This window comes from Crocodylus porosus, unplaced genomic scaffold (genome assembly GCF_001723895.1).
Source record: "Crocodylus porosus isolate Cpor-Errol unplaced genomic scaffold, CroPor_comp1, whole genome shotgun sequence".
Lineage (NCBI taxonomy): Eukaryota > Metazoa > Chordata > Crocodylia > Crocodylidae > Crocodylus > Crocodylus porosus.
The window spans coordinates 55,550,496-55,572,637 of NW_017728949.1; the positions used below are offsets into that span (position 1 = coordinate 55,550,496).

Below are 22,142 nucleotides of genomic sequence, written 5' to 3' on the forward strand. Positions count from 1 at the left end.
AAGGTTAATGGTCTTTGCTTGTGTCATGGTCCATCAAGAATGCCCAGCTGGTCATTAATCCCCTGGAAAGGCCTTCTTCCTCTTGTCGCTAGGTCCTTCTAATCATTACCTAATGTTTCATTGGCTTTGATGGCTCCCATGCTTGGAAAATGTTGATTCGCACAACAGCAATACTGGCCCAAATCTTGATTTTTAGAGATCAGATATTTAGCGAAGCCTCAGGGGAAAGTATGAGTTTCACAGTGAACAGCAAATCTATTGCTTACAAAAAATAACTTGCTCACGAGTTTTAAGGGAGACTATGACTAATAGTGATAACAAAACTAAGACGGTTTCAGGTAATGATAATAGTGTGCCAGTTATACACTAGTTTCATTTTGACACCAGTTCTGGAGCAAAAGTATATGCCAATATATCTTTAGTGCAAACATTTCCATTTCTCTGTGCCTTGGACATGTCCTCTCCCAGAGCAGAACTTGTGACCATCAGAACTGCTAACCCAACCCCTGCCAAATTAGTCATTTTTGTAATCTGCACTTATCTGTTTCAAGAATTTGTTGTTTTTAGCAAGCACGAAGCACAGCGATTGTTTTCTGCCAAAGATGTTGGTGCAAAAGCAATTCTGCGGCTTTGCTCCTCTTCAGGAAAAAAAAGAACAAACAACCCCTCCTGAACACCCCCCCCCACACACACACAAATTATGAAAGATTGCAAAAATCTGGGATTTCACTTTAAAAGTAATAGCTTGCACACGTACTCCTTTTGCACTGCCAGCGGAGGTTGACTCGTCAAGAATTTAGCAACGAGATGAAACATGATCTGTCATCAGCAACATATTAGCTGGAGGGTCTGGGCAGGAAGAAGCCCTCTACTGGATGATTTCCAGAAGATAAAAGCCAAGTTTAGCAGGAGCTAATGAAGTTCCTCATGTTAGCTCAAGAGGTAGAGGCCTATTTATTTGCAGCCAGTGGACCTGGGCTTTATCCCAGATGCCAAGATGTTCAAAGTCAGTCTATGTGCGCAGCGCACAGATCAGTTACAAACTGCTTGCTCTGCCTTTCCTGCTCTATAAAATCCAATTACATTCCCCTAGCTGCTCACTTTTGAGTCTCCTGTGCATCTCTTGACCCTTCAGTAACCTGCGATGCTCTCGGCAAGTATAAAAATCTCTGTGATTGAGCTAATGAAGCTGCCCTTTCTGTTTCTTCCTTTAAGAGCAGATAAAGAAATCTGCCAAAGAGAGTCCTTGGCAGAGCATCTGTGGCTGTTTCTCCTTCTGAAAAAGTCTTTCAGACTTAGAGGCTTGGCATACCGTGTGCTAAAGCAAAGCCCATTTGGATGCCTGCTAGCCAAGTCCACCTACTGCCTCAAAGATGTTTTATAGCTGGATTTGAACAGAAAATCCTCATCAGCTCCTCCATTTTCTTCGCCCATGCAAGGTCATTCTCTGAGCTACTGTGACAAGCTCCATGTCATGCCACCATTTTTTGATAAGGAAACCTCTGAGCTGCTGGGAGACTTTTTCTAACCTAAGTTTTCTCACAGTATGGAACAAATTTATGCAGAGAAATTGGCTAGTGGATCTCTGGCCTTAGAAGTCCTTTTTCCCCTGCATTGCCATTTATTATCGACCACCTCACTTTGCAAAAAGAATTGCATTGGCTGGCTCCCGTGATAACCCTCATGCTAAATGCCAGCAATCCCTTGTCAGCAAAAACAGTATTTGGCAAATATTCATGAATGTCATACATCAGAGCAGCCAGAAATAAGGAAGAGGGGCCAGAGCCCCATGAATAGCCAGTTCTCTATGAAAAACCAGCAAGCACTCTTCAGAAATCTTCTGGATATTATTTGAGAACCACTGCCCTAGACCAATTCTTACCTCCTAGTCCCAGGTTTGACCTCTTTCCCCTACTGCTCACCTGGTAAACACAACCTCTTCCATGTGGTTTTGTCACCGACTTTGCATGCCACTGGGCCCGTCTACGTATTCATTAATGCGTCATAGTTACCGTACATTAAGTTTCGTACTAAGATAAGCAAGTGCACAGAAAATGGTGCTCTTGCATAGTAGCACTGGTGCATGGGTTTTTACAGATGCTTACTGTGCAGAAGCCTAATACTACCGTGCAATAGCATATTGGCGGGGGGGGAGGGGGTTGCCCAGCGCACTACTGCACACTTAGTGTCTCATATAGATGCACCCAGTGACATGTTTCCCTACACTGTATCCCAATGGTAGGTAAAGAGTGCTTCATACCCCATTTGTAAAGACCAATGCAATACTCCAAACTTTAAGAGACTATAGAAATGTAAGCATGCTTCATTAGTCATGTAACAGCACAATCATTCATGTGGCACCAGACCTCAATGGCATGATACTTCATGGCTCACAGAGTCAGATATGATTACTCTGATACATGAAACGGAGGATTGAGGTCATACACACAAAAGGAACTGTGGACTGTGTAAATAAGTTTTGGTGATTGTTTTCCTTTGTATTGCTTATTATACCCTTGCCTTTGATTTATTGTAATCATCATCATCTTCATCTCCACCACTAGCACCACCTAAGAAGCCCCCGTCATGGCTTGGGACTACACTGTGGGAAGTGAACAGAAAGCAATGGGCACTATGCACAGAGTAAGCACAGACTCAGGAGACACCACACCTGTCTCCAAAGAGTTTTCCCTCTAAACTATAGTCTTTGTCTCGCTTTAAAATGAAAAAAGTCTTTGCTTCCAACTGAGAGAAGGGTGTTCCAGGTTCAACTGAATATGCTTCCCAAGCAAGAGCAGCAGGTACTATTAAAATGCTCCACGTAGAAAGCCTGCCTCTGACTTTGAGATGGAGGGAGATTGTAGTGGATTATTCATGTATATATATATATTTAAAAAAAAACAAAAAAACCTCGCCTATGAACTGTCTGCTTTGTATCTCCTAAACTTTTTTTCAGCGGCATGCTAATTTATCCTATTCCTACTGTGGATTTGGTCTTTTGTTACACATTTATTGAAAAGAATGGCGGATTTCAAGACCTGAGACAACAGGATAGCTGAGTTCACCTAGTTACTGCTACTGGAAGTTGGAAATCAAAGGCCCGGTAGGAGAATGACTCAAGCTGGTTTCATTTGTACTTCTGCTTTTAACTGGCGTATGTTTCTATCTTTAATCTTTCCCGTGCAATTTCAGAGTCTCTTCTGCTAAAAGAGGAATTGAGAAGAGAACTCCCTGTGTGGCAAAAGGTACAGAATAGGGTGAAAAAAAACCCAAAACCCTCACATTGTTTAGTTTCTCATGAGATGAGATAACAGATTCAGATAAAGTTTCTGGCATTCTAAGAAAGCTTGAAATCTATTTGCTTTGATGCCGGTTATCTCTTGTCTTTCTGGATTAGAAATCACACAGTGCCCACGGAAAAAGCCAATGACATTGGAAATCAAAGGTTTGGAAAATCATTTCCTAGAATAACTTTCACCATATTTCTTAATTCACTTTTCAGGGAGCGAATTGACAGAATTAATCTTTGGCTATGTCATTTTTTATTCCCCATCAACTGTTTGAAGTGAGTGGTTTTGTCAGTATGGGGAGGGCACATAGCCATAATTACTTAATAAAGTCACTGAAATTTGAAAAAGAAAGTTACATCATAAATTTGGAACAGGATTCAAGAAAGAGGTTTTCTTTTTACGAAGGTCCCTGCAGCTAAATGAATGACTCTTTGTTATAAACTGACAGAGGAAGTTAGAAACAAAATCAGTAAACCTGTTTTCCTTCTATTACAGCAATAGCCCTTATGCATTTAGTCACACTGAAACTTTCTCAGAACAATATAACCTAATTGCCTAATTTCCTCTAAGGTCAGAAGGTCATGCATCTGATCTCTGGAAGGAAAAGGAGAGATTTTGATATGTTTAATAAAACAGAATAATTTTGTGGTGCCTGGATTTTGTCGCTTGTACTAAGGCACTAACATTTTGTAAGATAGGCATTTTGCTATTTGATTCACATATATATGTCTCAAAATGCGATGCTTGAAAAAATCAGGTTTTGGAAAATCACCAAATAAAGGTGATCTTTGAAATGATTGTAACTGTAATGTTACTAATTACTAAAGATACTGAGTTTACTAAGATACTAATACTTGATAATGATTCCAAGAGTTTAGCAACATACACACATGGGATAGATTATTTTTACGTATTTTTATATATTCTGCATTGTGGAATGCACCAAATCATATAGGGTGTGGGGAAAAAGATGGGAAAATATCCACAGCTACATCATACAGACTTTTGAGTTGGCAAGGACAAGGAGATATAGGCTAGGGACAGAAATGACATATAAACTGCTGTGATTGGAAACCAATTCAGATCTGTAACTCAGCAGAAGTTCAGTGAACATAAACCACTTTTAAAATCGTCAAAACCACTTTAACATAAACCTGGATGGATGTAGTATCAGATTTCACTGATTTAGGTGAAATTGGTTTAGTGAACTTTCCCAGATCCCCCCCAGATTCAGGGTAACTCACAGTCTCCATGCATCCCAGGATGCTTTGCACTTCCCCTGCGACCCCCCCTCCCTCCACACACACACACGCCCTTGCAGAGTGGGTGGGATAGCCTTGGCCCAAGCTGTGTGCTCCAGCCAAGTAGGGAGGCATGCTCTAGCGCTCCCCAGCTTCTAGCCTGGGTCACTGTAGGGAGGTGGCTGTATCCTCAGAATGAGAAGTGAATGTCTGTTCACTTGCTTATGGGTTCAGTCTATGCTGCTTAGACTAACCTACAAAGATTGAATCAATTCAGCCTTGGGCTTTTTGACTGTTTGTACTTAGCCATTATGTACTACTTCCAAAAGAGCCTGTGAGACTTAGAAACCAAAGTTTTAATTCACAGTATGCAGCATCTGAATTTCTACACTTGCCTTTGAAAATGGGATCATCGAATCATAGAAATTAAGGGCTGGAAGGGACCTCAAAAGATCAAGTTGAACCTCCCGCTCTGGGTAGGAATACTGCTGAGATCAAATGATCCCAGCAAAGTGTTTGTCCAGCCTCCTCTTGAAGACTCCCAAAGTTGGGCACTGCACCACTTCCTTGGGAAGTCTACTCCAGATTCTGGTAACCCTTATGGTAAAAAAGTTCTTCCTTACATCCAACCTGAAACCATCCTCTAACAGTGTATGGTCCTCCTCTGGGGTGCTCTAGTATACAGTTTTTCTTCCAGCTCCAGATATTCACCCCTTATATACTTATAGACAACCACCAAGCCCCTCTCAGTCTTCTCTTCCCCAGGTTAACAGTTCCAGATCTCTTAGTCTATCCGCACAGGGTTTGTCCTCCAGGCCCTTACTCATTCCTGTGGCCCTCCTCTGAACCCTTGCAAGATTATCCACATCTTTTTTGAAATGCACTGCCCAGAACTGGACACAATACTACTACAGCTGGCGTGTCACCAACGCCAAATAGAGAGGAGGTATCACTTCCTCAGCCCTGCTGGTGACGCATCAGCTAATGTGCCCCGGTATGCTATTAGCTCTGTTGACTACGGCAACACTCTGGTGATTTGAACTTTTGAGTCGCTTCAATTTCTCTATGAACTTTATGCATAAGCTCTCATGCTTCAGGATATATGCCAATGACTGACAAAGGTGAAAAAGAAACCTTTTATATAAATGTAGCAATTTATTCCATCATTTTCTATTTGAGGATTTTGCGTACCTCCCACTAAAGCATTAGGTGCTGGCCGCTACCGGAGACAAGGTACTGGAAGAGACAGATCTCAGGTGTGATCTAGAGTGGTGATTTCTGTGTGTTTGATTGCTGATGGTGCCTAGCCTGTCATATAACTGTAATTTACTCATTAGGCACCTCTTCTTGTTACATTCTGATCATCAGTATGATTTTACCAGGGCAAGGCAAAGTCAGATAATGGATAGACCACTGGACCAGACTTAATAAGGCCTAAATTATATGACCAGCTCTGACATGGGTCTACTGAATGATCTTGGGCACATCACTTCACTTCCCTGAGCCTACCAATTTTGATGCCAGTAATAATAATAACAATATCGTTGCATGCTAATGAATGTAGCTGACCTCCTTTTTAGATGTGTAGCTAGGAATATATATATATATATTTTTTTTAATTATTCCATTGATTCTGCAGCGAACACAGTACATTTGATAGGATTTGGTCTGAAGATACCTACTCAGGTTCAACCTCCCTAAAATCTCTTTCAATAGAACATAAGCATTCACAACCTTTTTGGATGCTTTAGCTATTTTGAATGTACATTTATTTATCCTGGGGACACCTTAATTATCATCAGCATTTTTGTTGTAACATTATATTTATTGATCAGAGAGTTGACTGGCCATTTCATGGAATATGGAAACTATCAAGAGAAGCTAGCAGTAGCCTAGAGAGGTTGGAAATATTGACTGCAATTGTTTTGAAGCAGTAAATATGGACATTTTTTCTTCCAACATGTGACTTTCTCAACAGGTGCAAAAGCTGTCGCAAATGCAGAGCAGTATGGTTCAGTCACACATAAGATGGCCACTCTCTCCTCACCAAAGACCATGACAGTTATTTAACCAATAATCTACCCACCAGGTACCAACCTGGGGTTTTAGCACATGGTGCTGTGCTCAGCAAATAGCCCAGAGAAAGAATCTATAACATACAAGTAGCCACATTCACTTTTATAGCTGCAAAAACATTATTATTCATAGGTCCAGTAGCTTTATAGCAAGCATAAATGTCCTGCATGAGGGAAAAGTAACATATCTGAATATTATTTTCATTGGGATAATTTCAGTTTCAACAAGACTTAAAAAGGGGGGGATATGAAATTAAAAAATGATGAAATAAGGCATAAGAGCCAGAGGAGGTAAGGGAGAAAGTATTTAATAGGGGAAGTGAATAGGCACTGACAGAGAGTGATCAAGGTCAACGATACCAACTCTCTCGCTAATGTATGGCATATATTGCCACGTTTTACATCTGAGTGGTAGAGCGGTTAAGTCTCAGGTCCCTTGGCTAATGGTGTTATTCTTATCCTGTAAATGAGTAGACTGAGGTACAGTGAACAGGGTCTGCAAAACTGACTTCTGATTTTGGTGTCTGCATTTCTGGACCCACAATCTGAGGTACCTCAATCCCAGTTTTTTCAGAGGCACTGAGCATCTCTAATCCTGAGTGGAGAAAATAGGATTTGTTGGTGGACAGGCATCCTCAAATGAGAGGCTGCTTTGGAGAATGCTGTCCTGGAAACCACAAGAAAAGAGAAAGACAGTGAACCCAGTTCATTTCTCCAGCCACTACAAAATAGTCCATCCCTTCCTGAATTAACGACCTGAAAATTAAAGCTACAGAATCCTACATTTCATGAAGAGCAAAGGCCTGACTTGTTAAACTAACACAGGTTTTACATCACCGTGGCAGCATAAAGGAGAGTTTAAATAGGTGAAATGTAAATCTATACTCACTGTAAGACCCATGTGGAAGAAAGAGCATTACTTAACTGAGAATCAGAGCCCAGGCTGGTTTGGGCTGAGCTCTGTCTATGTGAACTTACAAAGTGTCCAACCAGTCTGGACCATTTGCTTAGATAACTATTATCATGGCATTAAAGTCCTATTCCTCTATACTGTATACACATGACATATATCACACAGCAACAAGGGTACCCATGGATAAAGCAAGGAAGCAATGAATAACCAATATACATAGCCACCAGTTTCAATTTGCCAGTACCAAAACTCACTGCGTATAACCCCAAAGATGCCATTTGCTTGCTTGTGATATTTAGCAAGGATGGCATTAAAAAAAATAAAATAAGACTCAGGTGCCCAAGTCCAAAATCAATAGGACCGTTGTTCCTAATTTTGGGAGCTTTCAAAACCTCTCCCAAATATTTTCTGCCGAACAGTTTTGAAGTGAATGGAATTAGTTGTAAAACCAAAAAAGCCTCTACATTTGCTGAATTTAGTGTTCAAGAGCACTCTTCAACTGGCTGTAGGCAGTTGAAAGAATTTGCTGAAAAGCAGCATCAGATCAAAATCACCCAACCCTACTGGGATAGTGAATTAAAGCTCACGAATTTTTGTAGCCAATGAGACGTATGTTGGAGTCATGTGGCTAACTCTCTCGCATCATGCCTGCCCATCTTCCCCCAGCCTGAACAAGTATTTAAACCTGTGTCAACTGCTGGCAGCCTTTGACACCAGTCTAGAGCAGCGCTTGAACTCCCACATCTGACCTGCTCTGGCACTGCATCCCTCTCCCAAAAAACTACACGCACAACAACAAAAGAGATGGAAGAGAATATTACCTTCCTGGGCCAGGCATTCATCTACCCTCACAGAATTTCTCATCTTTTTAATCCTGTACACCTAATGGATTTCAGCGTGAATAAATAGTGAGGAATTGCTACTATATGGTCCTGCTAAACAAAAGTCAGGAGGCTGGTAAGGTCGAGCAACATGATTATTCAAGGCCCAAATAAGCAAGTACTGCGCTGCATACAAAATAAAGGGACATAAACAAGAGCGATGGCCACTTATATGAATTGAATGCAAGGAACCTGTTAAAGTTGCAGTAAAAGAGCCAAATTTAAATTACACCCAAAACCTGTATCATCGCCCTGGTAACTCTCAAGATAGTGATCTTGGCCTCAGCCCAGACGCATGTCATAAGAGCTTACCATTTTTTGAGAGAATCACAGCCAAGTATTCATGAAAGTAGGTGTTGATGTACAGCAGAAGGCTTGGTGCATGTGCTGTCAGGAAGCTAAGCGCAATGTTTTCCTTCGACATAACCGCATCTGCATAAATGGCGGAAGATGAAGTGCTTGCATTTTTTGTCACTGGATAAGGTTCTTGGAAAACATAGGTAATGGAGGTGCCAGCTTCAAACAGCGCAGAAACCTCTGAAAACAGATATAAACCAAGAGATCCATTTCAGATGCTGCATTTGCAAACTTTTCTCTTAGATGTAGGCCTGAATTCAACGTGGGAAAATCTTTGGAGAAAAAGTGCAGACTCGAGTCTTGTCTTGGATCTGACCTTCACTGAGCCCATCTTATCGGAGTGAGCTACATCACATCTTTCCATCTGCAAAAAACGCTAGGTAAGGAAGGAGTCAGATCTGTATGGACCCGCAGAAGATAACCAAGTACAGAAGCTGGAGGCCTTCTCCCTGGGCACGGCAGATGCAGGCAGATCACCTCAAAAGAGCATATGCCAGAAGGGAAAATTGGGCAAAACATTCCTTGAATGGCTGCTCTATGGTGACTGTTCCTAGACGGTTAGAGAGAGCTTGTTCCCTTCTCCAACTGTCTGGGGTAGAGAAAATAATTAATTAGGATGACTTTAACCAGTAATCACATCGTAACTATAGCGATTCTGTTACCCACATTACAGGTAACTTTGCAGCTCCTAATAAAAGAGGCAGAAACAGGTCTACAGCCTGGCCTTTTGTTTGCTTGCCCTTTAAAATACAAAAAAACCTAACATTTATCCCAAAGTTTATCTGGGTAACCATGAAAGCACAACATAGATTCTCTAGCTGGAGAGACTTGAGAGGTGAGAGAAGGGTGGCATGTACAATACATGATCTTCATGATCTTTTTGAATTTACCCAATTCTCCAAATTTCTCTCCTGCCTATACCCAATATTTATAGATGACTCATTCTAATATTCTAATAAGTGATTTCTGATTGGTTTTATTTAAATTTCTTTTTTTTTTCCACAAAACTTTTGGAGCTGGACTGAACCAGCTCTCTCGTGGACTTGGAAGGTGTCAGTGTCAATTATTATTTGGGATTTGTACCCTTGTCGCCTTTCCTTCCACATGGTAGAATGCCATTTAACACTGGCCTGGTTCTTCTTTACCTTAGCTTACGGTCTTCTCTGACGAGGCTGTTTTATTTTTACAAATTATCTCAGGATCTTAACAAAAATATATTGACATAGCAAAATAACATGCAATATATTCGGTTACATCAAACAGTGCTACTAATACTTTAAGATAAATCTATCATAAAGTGTATCTGGTTTATTTAATGTATGGTCTTCCATTATAACCTCTCCTTTCAGGCCCCGTGCTTTGTTTAATTGCATCTCATTAATGGTTTAGTTAGACATGTGAATGGCTTGCTTTATTCTGCTGACCAAGCTAGTGGTTACACCTACAAGGGTTCATGCTATGGACCCTCAATGGCTATAGGTACTGGTTAATGTCGATTCCATAGGTACTTTCCCATAGGACACTCCTATCTTTAGTAACTCTCACCCCTTTTCTAATAAATTACAAAGATGTATTCAAAGTGCCCATTGTGATATTAATGCCAATTCCTCTGTTCATTTAACTTCATTCTAACTCCCAACAGAACTAGGACAGTCTCTAGCAGCAGATGATCCACCCCATGGATAACTGGCGTGGCGTCCGCAAACCGAGAGGAGCAGTGGAAAGTGATGCGTTTCCGTGAACCTGTATATGACCTACAACTATTAGAAGTTTAGGGTGAACATTAGCTATTCATTCCTCCTTCCCCGAAGAAAACTTCATCTAAGAGAGATGTCCTCTATTTTTCCTGTTCTTTTTGTTGAGTCGGCAACGGCTGCCGAAAGCTGGAGAAGAGCATCTTGCTGATACTCCCCTGAAATCTATTTTCCCCTTACTGCCTCATTGTACCTACAGCTGTCTCAGGGGCAAATCTGCACTGCACACAAAAGGCGTGTTATTTTGGCTGCAAAGAGATGACAAAATGCACAAAAAGCCACTCCTCCTGCTGCATCTCAAGCACCTGCTCCAAAGCATCAGGCCCTACAGCTTTGTAAAGACAAGATTTCAAGGGATACTTTTAAACCAGTTTCTCCTGTCCTTGTTCTCAAAAGCGGCCAACTTGCTCTGGCTGAAATCTTCCCAAAATACTCAACCTGAAGCAGGCACCACACCTGAACATTTCAGCCCAAAGTTTTCATGTTGGGCATAGTTGTAAACAGTTTAAAATAGGGTCCAATAATGACAAGTGTAAAGAAGTGTTAGCTGCTTTGCTTATATTTTCCAAGGCCCTTGGTGAAGTCCACAAATGAGACGATCCCTCGTTTACAAATGAGGCAAAAACATCTCAAGTCGAGCCATGGGAATTGATGTAGGGAGATGTCCTTGCGATACAGGGGCCACAAGGAGGACTGTGATAGGGCTGGAAGACAGAAATCCTGAGGCTGACAAGGAATGAGAGTAAAACCAAAGCGTACAACCTACCTTCCTTGCAGAAAGGTCCTTCATAAGCAGAGTTGGTGCAGTCACAGGACGAACCGTTGTACTTCTCCACGCATTTGCCTCCATTGTGGCAGAGGCTACCATAACTGCTGCAGTGTCCCGGGCACCCGGGTGTGACACCAGGGGTTATTTTTGCCCTCTCTTCAAGGTCAAGTTTTTGCCCATTTAAATGTAATGACCGGATGCAACCTAGAAAGCCCTTTTGTCTGGAAGCTCTGGCTCCTGAAACAGAGAGAGAGAAAGTGCAGAGGACTTGATTTTTGTGATGTGTCTGGAAAACGAATGCAAACACCAGGTCAATTAACAATACACAGTGACGATCCTACCAAAAATATATCACAGAGCAATAATATCCTATAGTATGTTACTGGAGTAGCAAACAGAGCCAGGTTTTCAGGTCCGGAGGCTGGAGTTCGTGGCGTATCTGCTGGACTAGGACCAAATCACCTATGGCAATTCCATGCAGATGGGACGGATCCAGAGCAGGTGCAGTTGCGCAATTGTGCCCCCTTCCACTTTCAGACCATGCGGTGGGAGCAGCAGCCAAGGACTTTTTCAATTTCTATGTCAGGTAAAAATTGCACCTCCCTCCTTTTCCCCTCCTTGATCAGTGGCACTTCCCTTCCCCTTCCATCACTTCTCCTGTCCTCACTGTCTCCAGCTCCTCAGAGCCATTCCTGCCAGGCTGCACTAGGATCCAGCCTCGGCCCCGCTTCATGGCAGTGATGTACTAGGCCACTTTATAAAATCCTGGATCTGCCCATGCATGCAAGTGCCTGCAAATGTCTTTATCATGAATGAAAGGGATCCCTTTTTTGTTCCAGTCTTTCCTAAGAAATGTAATCATATTTAATCCTGATAACTTGGATACACTTTTTGGTGAAGACAAGCTCTGGGGAGTTAGATGACAGTTTAGTTTCTATGGTCTACTTAATATTTGATTTCTCTGAAATTACCCTATTTGCAATGAAAATATCTATCCCCTGCGAATTGGATTGAGAAAATAATTAATCGACGACAGCGGTAAGACTGGTTCACAAAAACACCGCTGCATTTATTATCTAAGGCTTTGTTTGACAATTGCCAATGTTTTGTTCATGAAACTTCTGCAACTTGCCTATACCTTGACCTCTGATTCTGGTTCAAAAGCAAACTGACAATTCATCTGTGATCTGCATACATGTCAGCTGAGTTTGATTCGTGACCCAAAGCTAATGAAATCATTCAACAGCGGCCACTGGAAACGAGGATACAACCCAGACCTTATATTCAGTAGCAACACCATTGCTCAGGTAAGTAATAAAATGGCATAAGACCCTATTGCACATTCCCAACATCAACCAATTGGCATTCAGATCAAACCCACAGTAACACATATAACAGTGCCATTTTGCCCACACTTCAACCTTTAAAAGGCCAACTGGAAAGGCTTTCTGAACACTTTGATGCCACAGTCAAAACCATCAAAGCACTGCCTGAGAACTATGACCAATTCATAAAAGCTGTACAAAAATCTGCAAGGAAGAACATCCTGTGGGGCTGCCACAAGAATTACATCCCCAGCTTCACTCTACAAACCACTGGCCTATACGATGACTACAGGCGATAGACCCCTTTTCTGGAAACGTGATTGCTACAGGCAGGGATCAACGACAGCCAGTTCCATGTAGTGATCTCTGGTAATGTCTCTGATGGCCAAGAGCTCCCAAATTAACACAAATGCCAAAGCACACAAAAATAAAGATATGGACACCATTTCGGTCATATGAAAGAAAAATTGCTATGGGTGAGGTGCTCATATTAACCATTATAGAAGAATGCAGGACATCCTGGCAGACCCTGATTGAGTCAACTGATATGACACATAATAGTAAAAAGGCATCGGCAAGAATACATAAACTAAGTGACAACCCACAGAAGACAGATACACATCATAATGTCATCCCGAACCAAACACAAATAAAAAGACCCTGAGACTGGAAAGGTACAAGCATCCCAAAGACCTCTGTTTTACAAGCCCCTTTTCAATGATGGAGCTGAATACTGGCATTAATGCACTGAAGACAGGAAAAACAGCCGGCCTTAATGACATACTTTTTTGGACCCCACACGCAAGAATGGCTCCTCTGCCTGTACAACTCATGCACAGCCAGTCAAAAAATTCATAAGATGTGGAGACATGCTCAGGTAGTGACACTTGTAAAGACAGAGAAAGATCCATCTGACCCAAGAGCTTCAGGCCTATCTTTCTGCTGTGCTGCACATACAAATGGCACAAACAGCTTGCCCCATACACGGATAGACACCTAATCTCTAAGCAGGATGGCTTTCACCCTGGAAAACCAACAGTTCAATCAAACTCAACGTATTGAGGTTGGTTTTGAAAGAGGCCAAATCACTGGAGTTGTGTTCCTCAACCTAACAGACCACTTAAAATACAGTTAATCACTGACGACTCATCCCCAAGACCCTGCAGATGACAAAAAAACTATACCTTACAGAGCTGATACAAACCCTGCTTGAAAACAGATTTTTTTTTCTCGTCAACCTGGATGAGAAGCAAATCAGATGGAGGTGACAGATGAATGCCCTCCTGCAAGGAAGCGTACCTGCACCTCTGTTACATAACATCTATACGAATGACCAACCAACCAATCAATTTGGAAACGAAATGTTTCACCTATGTAGCTGACCTGTGTGAAACAGCTCCAAACACTGGCTTGCACGAGACTGAAAAATCCCCACGTGAGGCCCTAAGTGGCCTAACCTCATACTACATGGAAAAGCAATTATGCACCAACCCAGCAAAAACACAAGTATGTGCTTTCCATCTGAAAAAAAACATTAGGTGAACCACCAACTCAACATGACATGGTCTAGGACCCCACTATCTCACTGTCCAAATCTAGTTGGTCTTGGACTCACCCTCAGTCGAACCCTTTCATACAAAGAACACATTGTGAAGCCAAAAGCCAAAGTGAGCAGTCGTGACAACATCCTTTATAAGCTCACCAGCTCAAAATGGAGAGGTAGCCCCTCAACCCATCCAAACCATTGCTCTGGCTTCTCCTCTGCCCAGTATGCATGCCTTGTGTGGGCGAGATCTGTACATGCTGAGTGCATTGATCCCCATTCTGAATCATAGGTGCCGAAGCGTCACAGGCTGTCTGAAGCCTCCCTGCCCAAACAGTGTGTACCTGTTGGCTGGCATCGCTCCTCCTAACATCAGAAGAGCACTGGGCCAGCAGGATAGTCTGATCAAGACAAACCGAAGATGTGAAACACTTGCTGTACGGCCATCCCGCAGCTCACAAACATCTGAAGTCATGAGGAGGTTCCTCACCAGGACCCAATCTCTCGATGCTATACCCAAGGAGAGATGATTACAGATGTGGAACGAGAGACTGAATAAAACAACAAATGCATATTCCAACTGCCAAGTCCTTGCCGCCAGGGGCTGACACACCCTGGTAAAGGTGGCCATGTCTCAACCACCTCCGTATCAGAATCGGATATTCCCAGGAAGTAATGAAGAAGTGAGGTTATACCACTGGTTCAACCACCGGTAACTGTGGCACAGAGCCTCAGACCATACACCTGCTGCAATGCCCTCTGCCCAGAGGCAACGAAAGATCTTGCAAAATCCAACGAACAAACATAAGTATGTGCAACAAGATGGTCAAATATGGTTCTCAAATATGAGAAGGAGATCGGTGAGCTGGGAACGGTGGAAGAACCCGCCTCCTTCAATCTGCTCACAGGTTGAAGTAGCCATAGCACCAAACTAATCAGATGAGCACCGCTGGAGGATGGGATGCTATTGCACATCTTTGTGCTCGCACACACACGCACACACAGGTTCTTCTAATATCCAAAGAGTGATTGCAAGCTTCTGCCAGGAGCATAACAGCTGTCATGTTTACGGCATTGCTTGTATTCTAATTACTTTATAAAGTGCTTTGGGGAGCTGGCATGTGAGAGGTGCTCTATAAAATCAAGTTCTGATTTTTTTTTTCCTCTGAAATTTGGAAAGTAAGGTGTTTAGCTGAAAAGAGCAATGTGACCCTCAGATAAACAAAGCCGGAGCAACAGCTGAAGGTTTTGTTTGTTATTTGTTTTGTTTTTTCTCCAATTGGCTCATATTAACCTCCCAATATGCTTGTGGGTATTAGGGAAAATTAGTTAGAGCCTCTGGAAAAAAAATCCCAGCAACAAATAAAACCTTAGGTAGATGAGAGTTTTCAAGTTATTCTCATCCTAAGAAGCGATTGGATATGAATGACCCTGTGCTACAACCTGAATCTTTTTTCAGAGATATGAAGATGCACGTCAAGCCATCCAACAGTAAGGCCTGGGGGAAAACTTTGCTGAAGGCCAAATGAGTGAATTTGTTTGAAACAACAGGTTTCTGCAGCTGACTCTTTCTGAGCAGCTCAGAGATAGGCAGGGAAAGAAGCCTTCAGGATGGGAGGGGACTAGTGGGAATGACTCAGAAGAGAAATATTATCACACAAACCAATATTGAAGCTGAGTGGCACAATTGGCAAAATTACTTCCATTCTTTTAAGAAGCTACTTGGGATTTTGAACAAAAAAAAAAATGGAGGTTTTCTTGGTGAGGGAGGTAGAGTAGAGGGAAGAACCACCAGGGATTGCATCTCTCTTTTAAAAATAAAATATGTAGAAAAGGAAAGTGAGCGAGTGTGTATGCATGTGCAAGGGTGATTAGCATTATTCAGAGAGAGGTAGGTAGCCATGTTAGCTTCAAGTTAGGCAGGAGACATGCCAGAGTGAGACCTTATAGACTAACTGAGAGAGGCATAAGCTTTCATAAGTAACAGCTTGCTTTGTCATACCTGATGAATCAAGCTGTTGCTTGTGAAAGCTTATGCCTCTCTAAATTGCCCAGGTTTCTATCATGACCCAGTTACAGGAAGACTTAAGAGCCCCAGGAGGGGGAAAAAAAATGACATTATGTAAAAGGGCTGCAAACCTCTAAGCAACATATTCAAGAAGCAGTGAAGAGGCACCGTGAATTAGGCCCTAAAAATAAACAACCCCCAACCTCATCCCCTCTCAACATGTCTCCAGATTGCCCAAGAGCAACCAAACAAGTCTGTCCCTCCGCCCTGGGAGGCCTTCCCAGCACGTAACCAGAGCAGAAACGTAGTAGGACAGGGTGTAAAAAGTTCCCCACAAATGGTGGCAAAGCCAAAAAATGGCTCTACACCTCAACTGCAGTGGAGGAGCAAATGACACATCTTTGCCTTCTGCCATTTCCTGGCTATGCTGTGCTGGACTTCTCTCCTGAAACAGCAGTGCAAGAGGGGTCTGGCAGATCCTCAGATAGGACAGTAACTTCTTAGGTTTCCTAGTTTGCCTCTTTGATGATATAAAGTAAGATAGCAGCCTGTGTGTGAGTATGCAAGGGCCTTCCTGCTGCTTGCGCATCATGGGCAAGTTATCACTGTGTTCTCTGTCTCTGTGCCAGAGAGTGAAGCAGGACTTCAATCCCACATTAGGCACCAACTACCCCAGAAGAAATCTGCCTTAATATTGACTGGAAGAGATGGTTGATTAGACCAGAGAGAAGAGATTACTACAATGGAAACAGATAGTATGTTGACAATTAGGAAGGGGTCGTACCTCAAAACGAACGACGCCTTCCTCTATACTAGGGTCACCCCATCTGGCCCTTGGAGCAAGGCTGGGTGAGTATGTGCAGTATGGCATGCAGGCTTCCTCTTTGTTTGTCCTAGTTATCTCTCCAATTTAATGAACCATATCTTTGTGCGCTTTGGCATTTTTGTCAGTTCGGGAGCTCTTGGCCATCAGAGATGTTACCAGCAATCACTACGTGGAAGTGGCTCTCGTCAATCCCAGTTCAACAACCCATCTCAAACCTGGCTCAGCTCTGTTCAATGTGAGCTATGACTCCAGTGCACTGTATTGTCATATGGAAAAGGAAAAGGAAACATATATGCATGTGCAGCAGGCACCACTGGGCACATCTACACGGGACGATTACTGCTCATTGGCCGAATAACACTGTACAGTAGTCTGTCACGACAAAACCCATGCTAATAGCTTAGTGCACAATGTTATTAGGCCAATGCAGAGTAAGCATCACTAAATAACTATGCGTCGGTGCTACTGCACAGTAACTTTAGGTACTGCTCATTTAGTTAGTGTTTTATTAAGGAAGTAGTAAACTAAAGGCATAGTATTACATTTTGTAAACTGTGGAACTACATACATGTGATCAGATTCACATCCTCCAATCTCACCAGGTACACACAACTGAAAGAAATGTTGTCCTAATGCAAAGGGACTGTAACTGAGTGCAGAGTCTGGCAACAAGACCCCTGGCACCTCATCAGACTGTATATTATATAACAAGTCCCACATTCCAAACCTGAACCTTTTCATCCATGTAAGGAAGGAGGGCCGTGGTTAGATTTGAATACTGCTCCCCTATGATTTGTTTGTAGTTTCCATTTTGGCCGCATCCAACACCAGATCAGGAGAGCACTTAAGAGTTCACAGAATCATACAAAATTAGTGTTGGTAGGGACCTCAGGAGGTCACATCTAGTCCAACCCCCTTCTCAAAGCAGGATCAGCCCCAACCATGGCATCCCAGCCAAGATTTTGTCTATCCCAGTCTTAAACACCCTGAAGGACGGAGCTTCTACCACCTCTCTGGGGACCCTGTTCCAGGGCTTTACTACCCCTCTCGTGAGAACCTTTTTCTTAATATCCAACCTGAACTTTGCTTGCTGCAACTTGAGCCCATTGCTCCTTGTCCTGTCATCTGCCCCCACTAAGACCAGTCCAGCTCCATCCTTTTTGCAGCCCCCCTGCAGGGAGGTGAAGGCTGCTATTCAATCCCTGCTCGGTCTTCTCTTCTCCAGACTCAATCAGCTCAGCTCCCTCAGCCTTTCCTCACCAGTCATGTCCCCCAGCTCCCAACCATTTTTGTTACCCTCCACTGAACTCTTTCCAATGTGTCCAAATCCTTTCTGTAGTGAGGGGCCCACAAGTGGACACAGGACTACACATGTGGCCTCCCCAGTGCTGAAGAGGGGAAGACTCGCTGCCCTCAATCTGCTGGCAATGCTCCCACCAACGCAGCCCAGGATACCGTTCCCCTTCTTGGCAACAAGGGCACACTGCTGGCTCATCTCCATTTTATTTGTCCACTGCCACCCCTAGGTACTTTCCTGCAGAGCTGCTGCCCAGCCTGTCAGTCCCCTTTCTGTATTTCAGCAACCTTAGTGAGTGTTGGACTTCCAGTTCTGGAGTTATGCCAAGGCATTGAGATGGACCTTGTGAAGAGCAGGTCTCATTGACCTTTGACAGACTTGGTGAGAGACACAGAAAAATGAGAACACATCAATGAGTGTGTATGTGTGTTTGTGGGGGGCGGGGGCTGGTACAAGATGGGAGTATTAAGAGTGAAGTAAAATTAATGAGGACAGGTGCTGAGATAAAAAAAAAGAGCTGAAGGGGTTAGGTATGAACTTGGCAAAGACACAAATAGAAATAGATACCTTGGCAAAAGGACAGACAAACCTTGGCATGAAAACTTGGATTTTTGGGATATAAATATGGATGTGCTGCAAGGCTTGCTTTTTGCAGTGACCTGGGGAGGCGTACCTAATGCATAGCATTGCTATTACTCTTCCAGGCATTTATACGGAGTTGGGCTGACTGCTAAGCAGACTGGATAGCACACTATTAAGTGACAAGAAACCTTTTCAGAGCCTTTTGCCCACAATCAAGGATTTGAGTCATTCCTTCTATGTTGCAGCTGACCTTGAGCAGGCGTCTTGCTAGCATCGGCCTCCTGGAGCACACAAGCGCCTGCAGCCTGAACAGGAACTTGACAGGGAGCAAAAAGCCTACTCAAAAATGCCTCAAAACAGCAGCAAGTTCAGATTCATTTTCCAATTCAAACCATTATACCTTGTTTAAGCTTGCTCTGAAACTAGCCCCTGTCCATGGTCCAGCTCTCAGATGATAGCAGCTCTCTATTGCCCTTTTGCTCAGTCATTCATTTTGACACTGTTCTTTTTCATTCTGAGTAAAGAGGCTGCTTTTCTGAGACCACGGGGCAGAATTAGGCACCAAAAAGCCTAATGAAGTAGATGAGAATGGAATTTCCAATAGTGCGAAAGCAGCCAGTGTCATACAGGCAATATATTTATTACACCAACTACATAGTTTAAAAAAAAGAAAAAGAAAAAAAAATCTTTATCTGCAAGCTTTCAAGGTCACACACCCTTCCTCAGGCAAAGGAGACTGCAAAGATTGCAATATGAAATGAAACTTCATATTGCACAGGAGAGCTGGAGGGTGGTATACGTTCTCCTGGGTAGAAGTTCATTTTATGCAAATAAGGCTCGGATAAAAGTCCGAGCCGTCTTTTTGCCTCAAAGGTTTCTGGTAGGATGTTGAATTTTACTTCTTTCTTGTTAAGATGTTTCGTATTTCACAGGGCAAACAAATGCATATGCACTATTGCCCCTGAGGACACGTGAGGAAGTACCCAGGGAATTCCTGCCACATATCACCTTGGTGGGCTGCATGAGCTCATGAGGACCAAAGACCAAAAAGATGGGTGACAGGCCTAAGCTGAACTGAAGACAGGTGGCAAGGAAGAATTGCTGCCTAAAACCTAACCCTACCCGTGCCTGTCATATGCAAGCAGCAAGAATTGTTTGGCCATATATTTTATATAGTTGGGAGAGATGGTAAACATATTCTTGGGTCCTAAATGCTCTTCATCAGGTCTGGGGAACAAGAGGATACAGTCTACGCTAAATGCTAGGTAAAACAATTTGTTTAGTTTAAATCCATTATACCAGTGAAACCAGCCACTTAAAAAGGGGGCAGTAAATGTGTGGAGCAAAGATAAATAGCTACAGGCTAAGTAAAGAGCACGGTGTAAGATATTACCGAACAAATCTTGCTTTCCACCTGTTCCCTGTGCTGGCACGGTTCAAACAACATTACAACACTTACAGCATGTAATATCACTCCCAAATGTCCTTTAAAGAGTTGAGGGCAGAGACAGGGTCTACAAGTAGGTGGAAATATCTGCTTGTGTATGTCCTCTGGGCCAAAAGTCTTCCTAGCTGTAAAGCTTCCAACTTCTGTTGGCTCCTACTGCATTACGGCTATTTTCTCCTACTGCATTATGGTGTTTAGTGTGTGTAGACTAAAAAAAAGTTGGCCTACCGTCATCTTACTTTGTCACCCCCAACACTGGGGTGGCATGAGAGAAATCCAATGGTCATATACATGCCACAGCCTCCAAGAGTGAACTTTACTCATTTCATTACCAAAAAGCAGCTGAGAGTTAAGTTCTATCCTAAAGATCTCATGAATGGGTTGGAATTTGAGACTATGCAAAGCAAAAAAGAGTTGGGATGAAAAATAAATGGTAACGGTTAATCCCTTCACACAATCTCAGTGTGACTGGATTTTTGGTGGGAAAAGGTCTTTGGGTCAATCCGGTTATCTTTTATTAGACCATTGCAAATAATTGAAAATGTCTTCTTTGCAAGCCTTTGGGTACAAACAGCCTTTGCCAGGCTGAGGAAGCATCTGCAGTTGGTCTGCGCTCTTCCTGGATGGATTTTTAGTGGGGATTTTAATCAGCGAAACATTTGACAATGTTGACATGCAGGTTGTCATCATTATTCTCTAGAGCCGATGCTGTATCAGAAGGCACAGGGAACGCTCACTTTTCTCTGCAAGACCACCTTGTACTGGCTTGCAGCGTGAAGGTTTTCTCCATCCAAAGGCTAGATATGTAATGATTTTCTGACTTGGTTTTAGTTTGGTTTGGCCTTAAAAGGTCCGTTCTGCAGAACAGGATGGTGCCAACAGAGCAAGAGTACATAGGACGCACAACCCAAGGGTTAAAATCCCTCTAGCCACTCAGTTAACATTTCTGGTATCAGCTTCAATTCCACATTGACATGAAAAAGCAGCTGGAGTACTAGCGTGAGGAAACAGATAACTTTGATCTGAAGTCAACAACCCTGACAGCCAAATGTTTGCCATTACTAACAATGCCAAATCCATCAGGTTCACTAGATGTAAGAGTACATGCAACTTCTAACGTTAATAGCTACTTGCATGTTAATGTTATCAGGTGTAGGCATCCCTCCACTGAAATTAAATATATTTGTGTAAGTATCTCTCCATTGCCAACGGTTTTCAAATGCACCCTCTCAAAGCCATTAGAAACTCATTTTTGACATCAAAATTCATTCTACTTGTGTGATCTGCATTTGAACCTGAACATATTGAGGCAGGAGGCTGTATCATTTGTCCTTGTCTTTGTTAACACCTTCAACAGTGCAAGAAAAAATTTCATTTTGAAAGCTACACTGAATCTCCATTTTGATAATCATCATAATAGTATCTTATCTAATATAACCCCTTCCATCCAGAAGGATCCATAAATCCCTCTAGAAGATAAATAAACTAAATTAAATTTTGACATTGAATCTTACTTATGAGAATTGCAAAATACTAGAATTGATTCTGAAGGAAGGGGGAGGGGAAATAACATATTAAATCTTGATGACTGGCTGTCTGCACCATAGCAATGAAGTTATGTGTCTAAATGGAATAAAATAGGGAGATTCAATTAAAAGTATTTGGAACATTTTTAAACAGCAAATCACTTCAGTGATATGGATTATTAATTAAGCGTGCACATACTAAGCATGGCAACCCCTTAATCAGCATCCTGCGGCGCACTGCAATTGAAGAAACAAATATGTTGCAGGTTACGAGAGGGGCAGATATTATGATGTTTTGTTGCCTCTTG

The 22,142-nt window shown here is 42.6% G+C and overlaps 1 protein-coding gene across 1 annotated transcript in view; it reads right to left on the reverse strand.

The window, feature by feature from the left end:
• The window catches only part of CNTNAP5 (contactin associated protein like 5), a 442,467-nt gene that overhangs the window by 38,475 nt on the left and 381,850 nt on the right, over positions 1–22,142 (reverse strand). The window contains exons 18-19 of the mRNA XM_019554532.1: positions 11,278–11,517; positions 8,713–8,937 (exon numbers count right to left, since the gene is read on the reverse strand). Coding sequence (XP_019410077.1) covers positions 8,713–8,937; positions 11,278–11,517 — 465 coding nt within the window. The remainder of the gene's footprint in view (positions 1–8,712; positions 8,938–11,277; positions 11,518–22,142) is intronic.